The sequence below is a fragment of the Tachyglossus aculeatus genome, chromosome 15, assembly GCF_015852505.1.
Source record: "Tachyglossus aculeatus isolate mTacAcu1 chromosome 15, mTacAcu1.pri, whole genome shotgun sequence".
Classification (NCBI taxonomy): domain Eukaryota; kingdom Metazoa; phylum Chordata; class Mammalia; order Monotremata; family Tachyglossidae; genus Tachyglossus; species Tachyglossus aculeatus.
Window position 1 is genome coordinate 6714861 of NC_052080.1, and position 16406 is coordinate 6731266.

The 16406-nt window shown below is 39.3% G+C and overlaps 1 protein-coding gene across 6 annotated transcripts in view; it reads left to right on the forward strand.

The window, feature by feature from the left end:
* The window catches only part of AP1S2 (adaptor related protein complex 1 subunit sigma 2), a 29757-nt gene extending 13413 nt beyond the window's left edge, over nt 1–16344 (forward strand). For 2 of the 6 annotated variants that reach the window (XM_038757044.1, XM_038757045.1), the window contains exons 5-6: nt 13814–13822; nt 14810–16344. In XM_038757044.1, the coding sequence (XP_038612972.1) occupies nt 13814–13822; nt 14810–14857 (57 nt within the window). In that variant the 3' untranslated portion in view covers nt 14858–16344. Of the gene's footprint in view, nt 1–4620; nt 4716–11264; nt 12585–13813; nt 13823–14809 lie in introns of those variants that run through there. The other 4 variants (XR_005454138.1, XR_005454139.1, XM_038757046.1 and 1 more) reach the window with 4 other exon arrangements.
* The last annotated feature ends 62 nt before the right edge of the window (nt 16345–16406 follow it).

The window sequence follows — 16406 nt, forward strand, 5'->3', positions numbered from 1 at the left end:
GGCCCTCTTGAAGGCTCTTGCAGGTAGAGTTAATGCTGCCTTTATAAAGGTGATCTTAATGTTATCGTACGTTCTGTGAAGTTCAGCTACATTGGAGGAATGGAGCTATGGCATTTGTAGTTGTAGGAAACGGATAGGTTGAAACAAACAAAAAAAGACCTACGTTCAAAATGGAAGACTATTTTCAAGAGTATTTTCCTTCACTGTAAGTTGTTAGGGGTATAATCAAAGGTATGGTTATTTTTTTTCCGGATAATAGGTTCATTTTGCAGAAGTGAAGTAGTATTTATTTTTGAGATGAGAATGAACAGAGTAAGTAATCTTCTCTTTTGAATTATTGAAGGATCAGCGTCTTCTCCAAGTGACTAGTTTGTCACTTCATTTCAGAGGGTTCTTTCTTTGCTAGGGAAGAACATCTTTCTAAACTGTTTCCCTACTATTTCAGTTTTGAATGAAAGATCTGGCTTTGAGGGGATGCTCTCTGAAATGATAATGAGAATGCAAATTTTTTTCTCTTTTATCTGTAGCCTTTGTTCCTAACTCTACTCCCATCCCACGAGAAGATAATGCTTTCACTGACAAGAATTCGGGTCATTCCTGTGTAGGTTACTGATTCAACACTGTTGTTGGAATCATTTGAATAAAAATGACATCCCCGTTAAAACTATCATTGAAATGTCCAACTTATCTGAATAGTACTAAGAATTTTACACTTATAAAATATACTTTATTTTCTCTTCTTTTCCTAAGTCTGCCTTTGTAGTGGTATAGCCCTCTAGTTGAGTTATATGACTTTATATTTTGGCTAAGTTTGAAAGCCTGTTTCACTTTTCCCCATCAATATCTACTCTGAGCTTTAGGATTTTTCTTTATGTGCCAAATGATGCACTTAGAATGTGTATTCATTGATTGCTTCGAGTTAGATAATCAATAGCATCTGCATTCTTTGCAGAGATCTAGGTGTTTTGAAAGATCCCTATTTTTTTCTGCTACTTGCAAACTTCACTGAAATTCTATAGGGAATTCACTTGCTTTTGAAATATGGTGTAATTTAATTTCCAGAATTACATGCATCTCACAGGAAACAGACCTTAGTACAACTGATATTCAATATAGGATCTGGTTTTTTGTATCGATAAGTAAAGTCGGCAGGCAGGCTTGTTTTGGTGGTCATTTTGCAGCAGTTTGTTCACTTTGCCACCTCACTGAAATGATTTGTATCTTATGGTTGTTTCTACGTTTTGTTCTAAGTACCACTGGAGTGAAGCACATTAAGTTGTGTGGCACTGTATTGTCCCAAAGTTTATTCATCCTGCTCTGTGTTGTCTTTGATTTTTAATGGCATTATTTTGTGCTTAGTTGGTCAGTCCGTGTGACACCAGGCAGACTACATCTGGCTCCCAAATCTCACTCCGTAACATACTTTCCATTGTCCTGTGACTCTCAAAATTCTGCTTTTGGTTGTCAGGTAGTACTTATAGTACTGCCCATTTTGGGGTGCCAGACACTGCAGTGTTTTTTCTTAACTCCAGCAATAGAAATTTTTGCCAAAATCTGAGCTAGGGTAACATTTGTTTTTAATGTTTTGAAGCACGTTCGGTAAGACACAGTTTCTTTTAACTTCCTTTTATCTAGCTTGCCCTTCAAAGTCACTATATTTTCAGTTTATATTTCCCATCCTAGAGAGTTAGGGGAAGTAAGGCTCAGGGTGGTTTCTCCTGAAAGAGATTTTACCTGCTCTTAAGACAACAGAAACTTACTTGTTAGTGAAATTTAACCCATGTGAAAATGAGATTGGGACTGGGGCCTGATTCCTGTTGAGTTTTGAACTCCTTTGCCAGGATGATTCTGTTCAAACTCAATATGCAAACAGTATTTATTGGGCACCTCGTGTGTGCAGAACATTGTACTAAGCGCTTGGGAGAGTACAAAAGAATTAGCAGACATGACCTGTGCAAGCAAGCACCCAGGCTCAAGCTTTGTATGTTTTAGACTTTTTTGTATAATCCAGTCTGAATGGAAAGCTCCTCAGTGTGGCACAGAGATCCTGGATAGAGGTTGGCCTAATGGCCTAAAGATAGTCTGGTCTAGGAATTGGCAGAGTTGAGTGCTTTCTGTTTTTTGTTGTGTCATCACTGCCGTTCCAGACCGGTGATGAGGAAGTGGGAGCCACTGCAGCCTAGTAGAAAGAGCATGGGACTGGGAATCAGGAAATTTGGACCCTATTTCGGGCTTCGCCAGTCGCCTGCTGTGTGACCTCGGGAAGGTCATTTAGCCTCTTGGATAAAATACCTTTTCTCCCTCCTTAGACTGTAAACCCCATATGGGACAGACCTCTGTGCAATCTGATTATCTTCTATCTACCCCAGCGCTTAGCCCAGTGTTTGACACACAGTAATTGCTCTATAAATTCTGTTATTACTACTAAGTGGGCAGGGCATGTGCTGCTACTCTTCAGTTGAGAAATAGTCCCAGCTTTGCCCATTTTGCTACTACCTACTGTGTTGTTCTGCCTCCCACATTGTGTCACTGCTCCAGGATCCCAGTGTCCTTGGCACAGGGAGCGGGAGGGGGAAAAGCTGATGGTGGGGAGAACCACCGAAGGATCAGGACAAGTCTAGGGACTCAGAAGCAGCCTTGTGAATCCCAGGTCTGCCCACGCAGTGGCCATTCTTGGCATATAGGCTACCTGCTGCCAATATTTGGCCTCCCCTCTATATTCAGAAAGGGGGCTCAGGTCCTCTTAAGATCTCTATATGTAAACTGGTCCTAAAACATATAGGGGTAGATGGGGCTCGAGACTTTGTTTTAACTTCCTGGCTTCTTATTTTAAAGTTATTTTTACTGTTTAAGCCACCTGCATATTTTCTGAACAACTGCACAACTGGCTGAACTCTGGCATGTTTCCCAGGCCTTTTTTTTTTTCTTTACAGAAAGTAACAAATCAGCACTAAAAAAAACTGGCAATTATTGTGCATCACTGTTCTTTTTTAAGAGCCCCAAACCCCAAGAATATCAAGCACACACTGCCCAAACAGTTCCTGGTATGTTTATACATCCTGGCCCCATAAATGAGGCTTGAGTTGCCTAGTAGTTAAGCGGTCTAATAGAGAAAAACCTACCTTTGCCCAAAGCCTTCATCTGTGTAGAGCTGGCCCGGATCACCTAAGGACATTGAAACCAGATCTCACTTAAGCTGCATAACTATTTTCTCCAAGGTCCTCCAGGAAATTACAATCATTATTAACTTTGTGAGTACATAGGAAATAATTTGATATTCATTCCTGGGGACTAAGGTAGAGAGCAAAACTGAATTTCTGTTTTCATGTACCACAGACTGACATCCAACTCAGGCATGCCTTTTCTCAGGCATGGGAAGCAGTGTGGCTCAGTGGAAAGAGCATGGGCTTTGGAGTCAGAGGTCATGGGTTCCAATCCCGGCTCCAACACCTGTCAGCTGTGTGATTTTGGGCAAGTCACAACTTCTCTGTGCCTCAGTACCCTCATCTGTAAGATGGGGATTAAGACTGTGAGCCCCACGTGGGACAACCTGATCACCTTGTATCCCCCCAGCGCTTAGAACAGTGCTTTGCACATAGTAAGCGCTTAACAAATACCATCGTTATTATTATTATTTTCACTGTCTCTGCTCTCTTTGTGAGGACATGTTAAAATGTATCTATGGTCTTAAATTGGGTGCTTCTGCATTTTGTGCTACATGATTAGGGTTTTAAGACTGGGCTTTTGGTTAAAGGGATCCATATCTTTTTTTTTTTCCTGTTCTGAAAAACTGCCCTCAAATTTTTCCTTCCAAACCTCTGTTTAGTTAAGGATTGCATTGGCCCCAGATATTGCAGGGAGGGCACGGGCTTCGTGGATTCCTTTTTGATAGTAGAGGTGTGACTTGCTATAACACATCATTACTGCCCAGTAATAATCAGTAGTGAGGGGAAAGGGTCATTCAAATGTTGTATTTAAAGAATGAGTAGCCCCAGGTAACCACCAACATTGGACATAGCATAAATCTACGCTACTTTTATCGTTAGCTGGGTGTTATGATAGATTACAGCATAACCGAAAGACTCAAATATGTTGATTCGCAAGTTCGGACGGGCATTTTAAACTAAAATACTATTAGAAAATTATTTTTTGATGATCTCTAGAAATTGGTTTGTAATTCTCTTTTTAGTTTGTAACTGGGTTATTTTTGAAAATGTTCAAACATGCCACTGGTATCAAGTTTTCAAACCCATGGGAAAAAAAATTTCAATCCAGAAAAGTCTAACGTATGAAGATTACAGATAACTCTAATAATTTTTATTGTTGTAACTGACAGACTCATTCTTTTACTTGTTATAATCTTCCCAAGAGCACACTATTTAGCTAATGTAGCAAATGTCTTTTTCTTGCACCGTTAAATTAATTTAACTGAATGTGCATTTTTTGTAAGGTAGTAAAAAACTTTTCCCCCATCTCTCTCGTGTATCACAGAATTATAAGGCTGGCAGGGCCAGTACGTTATACCAGCACAGTATAGTCTTATACATAGTGAATATTTTTTGTAAGACAGACACTTACCGATTTTTTTTTTCCCACTGCTGCTTGACTTTGTGTTTATAGAGCCAGAATGAAGACTGGGGAGGTCTTTCTGAGGATATCTTATGATTATGAGCAATCTAAGGCTTTATGCCCTTTGACCCCCAACTTAATTATTGGTAACTACTAAATTTACCATTTTGGTGGCATGGATCAATGGGGTGCTATGCAGAGATTGTTGCACGTGAAATGAATTCCAGTCCTTGCTTGATCAGCGAAGATAAAAGCAGTCGATAACGGGTGTTGGGCTTTAACCCTCTGCAACATTTGCATGATGAAATATTGGGACGGTGCTTTTGGGTGCGTTCACCTTTCCTTGTCGTACTAACAGCATCAGTTTGAAGTGTGTGGTGCTCCTTTTGGTTTTGAGCTTTGCTTGATGTTGGTATTATTTCTCACCAAGCGGGGGACCGAAAATAAGCAGTGAGCTGATGAATTGGGTGCTCTGAGTTCTAGATGGGAAGGTGGTTGTTAATTTGCTTCTTTAAGGAGGGCGGGACCTCTAGCAAATGAATGCTGCTGAAATTTACTTGATTCATACATGGTGCTGCATAATAGAACTAAATGTACTTTAGTGCATTGCAACATATACTCGTAGAGGAAGAAATGTGTGGCAGTGCCACCCAAAAAGGTAAGTCTTAAACACTTATTTCAAACAGGAAATGCTATCATTGTAGTCTTGTGTAGATTTTAGCTGTTTGGAGGAATACAGTTTTGCACGTGTCAGAATGTTTTTCATGCCTTTTAAGTATTCCAAACAAAGAGAAGCTCTGGGCAGAATAAAGCTTTTTCTTTTGTAAAGTAAAAGCTTTTCTTTGGATATAAAAAAAAAAGCACTAGCACTGGGACTGAAGAATTATTAAAACGTGTCAGACAGAATAAAGAAAACCGCCATATGTTGACTTGTTTGCATGTGCTAATCTTTCGCATGGTAAAAGTTCTTTTTTCTCTCAACTAAAAAAACACACTATTTGATGTGTACCTTATCTAATGACTTTTGTAACTCCTTGGGATCAGGCATTGAGTAAGATGGCAGCCACAGCACATATGCTGCTCTGATTCTTTTAAATGTGAATGGATTTCTGACCAGCCAATTTAGGCAGACTAGATGTAGCTGTCCTTTTATGAATTATGAAGTTAGGATTAGCACTGGATAGGACAGCTAGTGTTGGCTAAATTTGAAATTGTGACCCTGTGACTTGCATGCTGAATAATGGACTAGAAATGAAACTTGGAGGGAATATTCCCAATAGAGAGCAACAAGGAATAGCAGTTATTTGTTGGGGGAATAGAGGGCAAGAAATGGAAGCTGTTTGGAGGCATCCAAGTATTTCTCCTTCCCTCTGTCACCTCTACAATTCATAACCCCAAGGTAACAGAGTCCTCATTCTGTGAATCTTTGGCATATTGGAGGGGTTTGGGATATCAAATGTCTGGGTTTTGCCTGTGTTTATATCATCTAAATATTGTAGTGTCCTTAATTTTGCACACACTTATGATTTGGCCCCTGACCAATTCCTATTCAGTGTTTTGCCTGAGCCCTGTTATCTCCTCCCTGCTTTAGTGGCTGGGTGTTATGTCTTCCCCACCCAATACTGTTGCTCCTTTCTTGGTTGCTTCCCCGACTACCACCTCCTCTACCTTTCCTTCTTCTGGGTTTCCATCCCTCTTCCCAGTGTGTTTGCTCTGCTTTCTGCTGAGCAAGTGACTTGTGTCTCAGGTCCCGTTTCCTACCGCTCTCTTGCCTTGTCTCTTCTCATCCTTGCTGCTCCCTAAGCCTCTTTCAGTCAGATTCCTTCTTGCCTCTCCCAGAGCCCACTCTGCTTTTGCCCCTCTGCTGTTTCTCCCTCCTGCCCTGTCCATTTGGGAGACCAACTTCTCTCCACTATATATGCTGCTCTTCGACTACATATGCTGGCCTCCACGGGACTGCATGCCCAACCGCGTGTGGGACTGGGAGGGAAAGCTGGGAGACTGGGAAGTTGGAGGGGGGCGGCTTCACACCCGCTTAAATCCAGGCACCCCAGGGCGAAAGTCCAGGGCAGCGGTCATGGCTCTGACACTAGCTTTCCTTGGAAATCTTTGAGGCCCTGGAGCGGGAGTAAAGGGCCTAGGAGAATAAAAAGGAGGGGAGCAGAGGTCCGCTTCAGGTGAAGCGGACCTCTGCTCTGGCCTCTTAATCCTGCTTTTTCTTGAGGCAGAGTGGGAGTGGGGAGTCTGGGCTCCCAGCAGGCTGGCACACTGGCTTTCTCTGCACTCCCATCCGTGCTGCACTTAGGACAGCGGCTCCTCTCCCTCAGTCATGGTCTCCCCCACGGCACCCGCTCTGAAATTTGTTCAGAGTGAACTTTTATGTTCTCAAAGAACAGAGGAAAAATAAATTTATCTGAAAATGACTCTCCCGAATGCATTGCTTGTAAGCCCGGATTGAACAAGCAGCACAACTTTCTACTGCATTAGCTTAATGACACTTAAATTATTCTTCCTTGTGAGCCAGTTTGAGCTTAAAGAAGTCCAAGAAATCTTCATGCCAACTCAGCAGTTAAAAAAGAACCAAATATCAATAGTTGGTTTTAGAAAAGCAGCATTTTAAGTCCTTACACTTAATCGTCTAATCTGCAGGGTTTTCTTGATTATACCTCCAGAGGAATCCTTAATACTTTGTAGCTATTGGTTATTACCCTTGATTTTAACTGCTAGGAAAAAAAACCTCAACTAAGCAAAGCCCAGTATCCATAGCAATGAACAGTTCAGCATTTTTTTTTCTTTCTAGCCTATAGGACTTAGTTGGAATTTGGATTGTATCTATGCCAGTTGCAAATAGCAATAATATCCTTTGGTTTGGGATATTCTGGACTATGTATTGTGGGGGGTTTTTTGAGGCCACAAACTGCCAGGGAGTTGTCCTTTTTGTGTTTCCAACTCTTAAAAGAGTTTTTGCTGCAACATTTTAAGTTGTTTTGAGATGTGGAAAAAGTGCTTCGTACAGGTGAGGGCATGACTGAGGTAGCAGCTGTGGGCTGGTCTCTGCCCATTCATTCTTGTTGGGGATTTAGCAGAAGGGAAGAAAGCCAATAGGGGCTGGCTTTTCTTTGCTCCTTTCACTGCCATTCTGCATGTTGTGACCAACATTATCAAAGACCCATAGTGAGCAACACAGGTTACACAAATAACTCCGAGGGAGGAAGCAAGTGAGGCTTGAGTCAGAAGGACCTGGGTTGTAATAGCTCTGCCACTTGTCTGCTGTGTGACCTTGGGCAGGTTAATTAACTTCTCTGTGCTTCAATTATCTTATCCGTAGAAAGAGGATTGTCAGTCCCTTATGGGATATGGACTGTGTATAACCTTATTAGCTTGTATCTTAGCTGAGTACAGTGCCTGGCACATATAAAATGCTTGGCAAATATCATTTAAAAAAAAATTTAAAAAAGAGGGTACCAGCTTTTCATTGGGTTTAAATCTTCCTGCAGGTCAGTCCCCAATGACCCAACAAGAGTCCCAGTTTGCATGAGGCCTCAAAACTCCCACATCAAGCTCAGTGACTTAAAATATATTCTATTCTGACTTTAGAAATCTTTGGATGTTAAAGGAGAAGATGCAGCTCAGTCTTATATATCTGATTCTGCAGATCCACTCTGCTGTTTCCAGACTATCCTCAATTCAGGGTACAGTAGGTCACTGCAGTTGTGCTTGCATATTTTTAAAAATGGTATTTGTTAAGGGGTTACCATGTGCCAGGCATTGTAATAATAATAATGATGATGGCATTTGTTAAGCACTTACTATGTGCAAACCACTGTTCTAAGTGCTGGGGTAGATACAAGGTAATAAAGGTGTCCCATGTAGGGCTCACAGGCTTCATCCCCATTTTACAGATGAGGGAACTGAGGCCCAGAGAAAAGTGACTTGCCCAAAGTCACACAGCTGACAAGTGGCGGAAGTAGGATTAGAATCCACGACCTCTGACTCCCAAGCCCAGGCTCTTTCCACTCAGCGACGCTGCTTCTCCTAAGTGTATTGTACTAAGTGCTGGGAATAGATAGGAGCTAATATCAGTTTGGACACAGTCCATGACCCACATGGGGCTCACAGTATTAATCCCCATTTTACAGATGAGGCCACTGAGGCCCAGAGAAATGAAGTGACTTGCCTAAGCTCACACAGAACACAAGTGGCAGGGCAGGGCTGGCCACATTGCTTCCCAGCTTCCATCTTCTGGGATTTGTGGCAAGGTGACCAGAAGTTACCAGGTGCCAGCAGTGGATGGTTAGCCTCTGTTGTACTGCTCTGCAGTAAAACCCAATTAAGCTTCTCTCTCTGGACTATCCAAATATTCATTTGTGAATCGTCCTGTTTTCAACTGATCCTTATCAAGGGAGCTGTACTGTATCCATGGGCTTATCCAATCGTAAACTTGGCCAAGTTAAAAGAAAATGATTTAAATTGTAATATTCCTTGTAAAAGTCTTAAACTTAAATTACAATCCTGAACTGATACATAAATTGAAACGTACCACCGTATGGTATGTATGAAGGATCGTGCCTAATGGGCAGTAGAGGAGGTTCACTAGTGTCTAAGGGAGATTCATTGATTGGGTCTGATCCTCGGCCTGATGTAATGAAATGTTTTTTTTTAAGGTGTGTGTGTCGGATGAAAGACTGCCCTCCCCATGAAGAATCGTAAATTGGGTTATGGCTAATAACTGGATAACTTGAATAAAATTCAAATGGTCTGCTTAAAAGGGATGAAAGATTAGTTATTCAGTAGAGGGCAAACCCAGAAGACAGATGTTGGGAATGACCGGGCAGCATCAATAGAGGAAGTCCTGGTGTCAAAGAAGATAATAGGCTGATTGTATTTTAGTGACTGTCAACAGTGTCATCAGTTTTACTGAGCACCTGCTATGGGCACCACCAATATTGTTTAATTTTTTATAAAAGCATCTCTCTGAGATTCAGATACCTGACTATGATAATGATAATTGCAAAAATAAGTATTTTTTTATTAGACTCTGCGGTTCTGATCTCCATAATTTAAGATGTACTGGGGAAGAGAAAGGGTTGGAATTGTGAAGTTTGTTTACCCATGTGAAAGAACAGATTCTGAGTTTGAAAGTGAAAAGGCACTGGGGAGAACCTAGCAAGGAAGATATTTGGGAATAGGATATAGGTGTTGAAGGGGCTACGTGTAATTATCTGTCGTGGATGGGTTGGGTGTATACCTGCAGGAAAGCTGGCTTAGGTGACTTCAAAATTTGACCAGTGTATTGCAGGTGTAATTCTAGTATTATAACTACTTAGATATCTCTCTAGGTACAAGTGTACAGAGTCATGAGTATGATCCCTTCCCCTGCCATAGAATCCACTGTTTGAGTTTCCTCTAAAAAAAGGAAACACTTTGGTGCCCATACCCAACCCCAGCATGCATCCCTGAAACTTACCTGCTGCCTCTGGGCTGCTAGTCTTTAGTCCTCCTGACCTGGAAATTAAGGGGAAGTGGCATTGTAAAGCTCTGAAGATCCAGCCCACTATCCTGGGCACCACTGAAACGTTGTCATTGAAAGAGCTTAACAGATTTAAGCCTGGGGGGAGTCAGGCCAAGGTGACGACGCGCAAGACAGTTTACAGTACCTCTACTGACAACCAAAAATTAAGTATTAATAATAGGCTTCACTATAGTGCTTTTTAGATGTAAAGATTCATTTTATGACCTGAAACTGTTTCCCTTATACTCATGTGAATGTTCTGCCCCTAAGATTACTAATTGCTTGAAACAAGATTCCTTTATCAATGCAGTAATCCCTTTGGGCCTAGACTTGCCTTCCTCTCTAAGGGATTACCACTAGGTGATTTTAGTGTTTAATACGGTTCCCTCACTTTTTTTTTAATGACATTTATTAAGTGCGTACTATGTGCAAAGCACCCTCACTTGAGGGTGGTTATATCTACAAAGGGTTGGGTTTGGGGTGAGGCTATTTTCCCTTTCTATTTGACTGCAAAAAATCCTCAAGGCAAGGCATTTCCTTTTGTCTGGCATTCTGAATATAATTGAGTACTGGGTGTTTTAATTCTCTTTGATCTATGGTGACCAGATGAACTAGTTGAAAGTTCAGCATTGTTTATAAGAGTACAAGGACAAAAATCCTTTACAATTTATTATAATTAGTGTTAAGTGGCAAGTACCACCAGACTGATTTCTAGGATTAATGAACCTTTTTACTGTGTTTTCCAAATAATAGGTAAAATTTCAGCCAGTTATTAATTAGCATTTGGGATTAATAAATCAATGACTAGAAGGTAGGGGAGAAGCAGTTAGATACATAAATAATTTAAAGCCCGTACATCCCCAAATCACATTTCTCAAGAAAGTCAATAAAACCTGGTCCACGAAAAAGAAGTTGCCAAACGGGTGAGTACTTTGTCTGGGAAGTTTTTCTCTCTCAACTGTAAAGGACTGTAGATATACCTTGAACGCTATGATTTCAGTCAAGTCTCTTGGATCCTCGTACTAAAAAAAAAAAGAATGGTTCTTCATCAAAGTGTAAGCAAACAAGATTTTGTTCTTTAGAACTTCTTCTTGTAAGTAAAAGGAAAGTTTCCCAAAGGGAATTAGTATTGTGTATACATCCACTTATGTACTGAATAAAAGAATGTGCATTTCTTTTGTAGCCACGGCATGAATACTTTAATGTCCCTGTGTACTAAATGACTTCATCATGCATGCAGGATTGCAGAGGAAATGGAGAGCTGACTTACTCATGACTGAACCTTATCCTCTCCTTGATGAATCCAATCATCTTGAACACTTTGTTTATAGCCCTGCTGTCATACAAACCTAACCTGTTCCTGTCAATATCTGGTTTTAGCTTTTTTTCCCCCTTTGACAACGGTTTTTTGTGTGTTGGTAATTTTTTCATCTTCAAACATATGCATTTAATCTATTGTGCAAATTTATAGAAAATTTTGCAACTTGATTAAAATAGGTTGCATAGAATAGGATCAGAAACATTCCATGGAGTTGTTTGTTTTAGCGCTAATCTCTTAAATACCGTGGTAGTGATCATCTCTATTAAATGTATACGTATGCATATTTGTGGTCTGGACAAATTATAAGCAAAATCCAATCCATGAATGGGGTATTGTTTAGGAGATTTATCTCTAACTGCACGAGTGGGATAATAAAATGAGGATTAGCTATGCATTTATTTAACCAGATATTTAGCCCCCAGTGAATAAGTACCAGATGTAATACTCCTTTGAGTGAATTCAGAGAGCTAATGGCAGATGAGCTGAAAGGCAGAATTGAGAGAATTTTAGCTTAATGCACTGATTGCTAGTATTGCACATTTGTGGTTCGGTTAGCGAGCTATAACTTGGAAGTTCATATGCTTCAATGTTGCTATTTCTGAATATGTAGGGTACTTGAATATGATTAAAATTGATGTGTTTGCCAATCTCACCAATCAGTATTATGGGTTTTAAATATACTATGTATATTCCAATATGAGGACCGCCATAAAGTATGTCTTAGGCAACTTTGAGAGCTCAAACTGATTTATATAAGTCATTCAACAATTCACCGTTATAACTTAGTACGTTATGCACTACATTTGAAATGTGAATATTGGGTCACACAACTGGACTGTCACAATGACAGTAGTCTGGAAATAGGTCCGTGGGGTGGGCTTTACATTTGCAATTCTTTACACCTTTTTTTCCTAAAAGTTTTTCTGAGTATATGTATGGTTGATGCTGCTTCTACCTGCATTCTCAAGCATGTTTGCTTTAAACACTACGCACGAAGCTGTACCAAAATGATGTTTCCTTTGTTTTGAGTATAGAGCTGCTTGCTTTAAGTGACTAGCCTCTGAAATAGCTTTAATGGCATGTCTGAAATAAAAGTACTGCATGCACTGCTGTCTCATGTGAATGGCTTTACCCCTTCCTCCCTCCTATCTGTCATGGAATAAAATGCATTTTCAACTACAATTTGCCCAGGTAATTCTGTGTTTGTTTCAATTATATGCACGAGAAATGTGAAATCTATACAGTCTTATCAAACATGTCCCCACCCCGCAACCCTCCCCCAACAAAAAAAAACCCAACCACCTAAGAAGCACCATAGAAATTTTTCCAAAAATGGTTATGTTAAATTATTAGAGGTTCATTATGTGACTAGTCACTGGCTGTCTGGATCCAGGCAAGGCTGGGCAGGTCTTAAATGAGGAGAAATACAACACTTGGGGGAATTCTGGACAACCAAAAGGGGGCTGGCTATTTGATTTTGTTGATCAAGTGATGAACTGCATAAAAAAAGGTTATCTTGTGAAATTATCCAGCCACCTACATTCCATATATTAAGTCTGTCCATAGCTCAAAAATTAAGTGCTCCTTTCTTTAAAAAGGAACAGAGAGCAGAGGAGATACTTCCTAGGCCTTTGAAACTGGAAGATGTCATGTGCTCCCATTTTCCTCCTAAGTATAATCCTATAAGGCCCACAGTTCTAATTATTCATTGCTTCGTGCCCTTTAACGAGCACTGTCAAGCAACTTAAATGCGACTAAGAAATTGATTTCTGTTGGATGGGATCTGACTGTACTAATTTAGATGTTGCTCACAAAAGGATGCTTTTAGTTCATGAGGGTAAATTCATCAAACCCAAATAATTTTGGGTCTTAACCTCTTATTAAACAAAATTAAACTTACTAACCATCAGAAATAGATAATAGAAAAATGGGAGAAAATACCTGGGTACAATTCAATGCCTTTTGTTCCCAGATTAGAATGGATTCTTTTATTTATCAATTGAGTAGTAAATAAAAACATCCGGCAGTTTCCTTTAGTTATACTGCAGCAGTTTTAAGGGGGTCATTGCCTATATGGAGGGAAGGAAGTAATTTAATTCAATCTGGGCACTGCACATCCAACTACACATTACTGGCCTAAAAAAAAAAACAACTTTTTAGCATAATTTGAACTAGTTTTTTACCATTCTATATTTTTCTGCTTATTTATGGCAACATATTAAATGTCAAAATAGTCTTAAGGCCTCTTTCTTAAAAAAAAAAATAACATCCCCAAATATGTTGATTTAAGATTCTGGTTGAAAAACTTATTTTTATCATACTGGAGTGCAGGAATATTCAGAACTTACTCTTTTACAGTTATGTTGTTTAACAATCTCTCTTCCTTGCTTTTATGCCATGCCGTGTTTTAGGATGCTAAAGTAAGTTTATTCAGTTTTTGGGGCTAAAATAATGACATTGTTCACTTACCTAAGATACAGTATCCCATTTTTCTTAGTAAATCAATTTTTGATCTATTTAATGATCTATTTAAAAGTCCTCCTTTCAGATCATGCAAAGTTAGGTACTGTGACCTTTTCAAACTGTTTTTCTATTACGTAACACGTTATGCAACGAAGTTACTGCTTCGTGAATTTAACAAATTTTACTGAACCTTTTTACACATTTCCTCTGCCAGAGAGGCTTTGCTTCCTATAGTACTCATTTACATAATCCTGTCACAGCTACTGCTGAAACTGGGTAAACTGTTGAAAACTTAATTTGAAATAGATGATTTTCAATTTTATATCTAAAATTTAAGAGATCTCAAGGAAAATGAGATTAAGTATACGGAGGAACCGTGAACATGTAAAGGATACTGTTTCTGCCGCCTTCATAAGCAGGGCTCAATCATCACAAGTCTGCCCGTCAGCTATGAATGAAAAAAAATCAAGGTGACGAGGTAATCCGTAGAATTAGCAAACCCAGCCACAAAACAAAGGGACATGATTGAAGACATTCAGTTAAAAAACCAAAAGAATGGTATTTTGAGACAGATGAAGTGAGCTTATAGCCCTGCTCATGAACCATTTTCATATCTCTTTACAAGTTTTCCTTTTAGCTAGCTTGTAACTAACAACTTTTTGGGGGGTTTTAAGCTAATGTTTTTCCACCTAAGACATTGAATAGCAATGTCCATTGATTTTCATGCTGGTTGGGCCCTCATGCCTTCATGTAGAAATGATACAATGTTTGTGTAATCTGCCATTTTCTTTTTATCTGCTTTTCTTTCTGGGTTCTTGCATAGTTTTGACTTGTGCTCATTTACAGTCTTCTTTTGCACCTTTCCATGTGAATTAACCACCGAAAATCTTGATATTTCAAGACCGTGGATCTGCTTACCAGTGTGTCAAATTTTCCCTCCACAGGAAGCGGAAACCCCACGTAGTGTTCTTGAAGAAATTGGATTGACATAAACCTCCTCCCTTGATGGCATCCTGTGGTGTTTCACATACTGTAGATGTTCACTGCCTTCATATCACTGTTTAGCTAATGGTGTAAGATGCTGTTTGTCAGTATTACTGTTTTGCTAAGCTGCTTCATTCAGGCCTACATGAAATAGTTCAATTTGAAAAGGGAACAAAATACTAAAAGAAAATCAAAGGATAAAATAAAGGGAGTTGATTAGCAGAATACAGTATTTAGTAGGATTCAATTATCATTTTCCCTGTCTTACTTTAATGTAACAAGTATGCCTATGAAACCATGCACACTACTTTACTACAGTACTCTATTTTATGGAAAAAGCTTACAGTTTAAAATTTCAGTATTGTGAATGTGGTTTTGTGCGACCAAAGACCAGTATAACATTCAGTGTTAATGGAACAAGTCTTGACTCTTGCTAATTTCACATAACAAAATGACTGAAAATTAACTCTTACTGAAGCATTTTTTCATTATACTAAAGACATCAATTTGGAATGTCAGTTCTTAAACTGGTACCTCATTTGACAGAACTGATCAAAGTATTCAGTACCAAGAATTACAACATATTTAGTGGAATACATATTAAAGGGAATGCAAATGATATGAAATGTCTTGGAAATTAAAACAAACTTATTTTCATAACTATTTACTGACTAAGTAGCCTGGCCATTGTGGGTTAAATGTTCCATACTCTACTCTTTGCATTACAGTGAGCACATAATGTAAACCCCAAGAGGTTCAGGCACATCAGTAGGTAATGAGGGATTTTTTTTTTTAAGCATGTACCCGCACAGTTTACATGGCTTATGGGGATACCCAATGGTTAAGCCTACACTGCCATATTTATGTTTTTTGAGAGGGTTTGGAACTATCTTTTTACATTTACACTGCATTACAGAGGGATAGGCTAGGTTTACAAAAGCTTCCTACATCTTCTGGGCCGTGAATTTCAGTCTCCACCCCCATTCACTCCCCATCCAGTACTGAACTCTTTATCAAGTGCCACTCATTCATGGTATTCCCCTTCTCTTTTCAAACGTTTCAGGGACAGTGAAAAATTTACAGTACACGAAAGCTTTCATGTAGCAAATGTGCTAACAGATGGGGTAAATAGCATCAGTATGCCCTTTGGCTTTTTTTTTTCCTTTGATGTTGTTAGACTCATATTTTAAAGTTTCAATACTGCTTTTATATGTATTGAACTAACTGTCTCAAGTTTACACTTCCACCTGTATGTGCTTGGCTGGATTAAGCTTTGTTGTAATTGTGACCAATATTTAGGCTGTGTGACCACTGTCCTATTACCACATCAATTTTGTTGTAATAAATGTCCACTCTTACACCACTGTAGTGTGTTTATCTCTATCAATCCAAAGGTTTGTTAAATTATGGAGAAGGGTGAGGGGAAGACCATTTTTAAAAACATTTGTAAAAAGTTTTTTTGTAAAATGGAAATAAAGTCAAACGTCAAACTGAATGTGGTTATTCGTAGAAATGAATACAGAAGAGTGTTTTTCAAAACGTTACATATTTATGCTT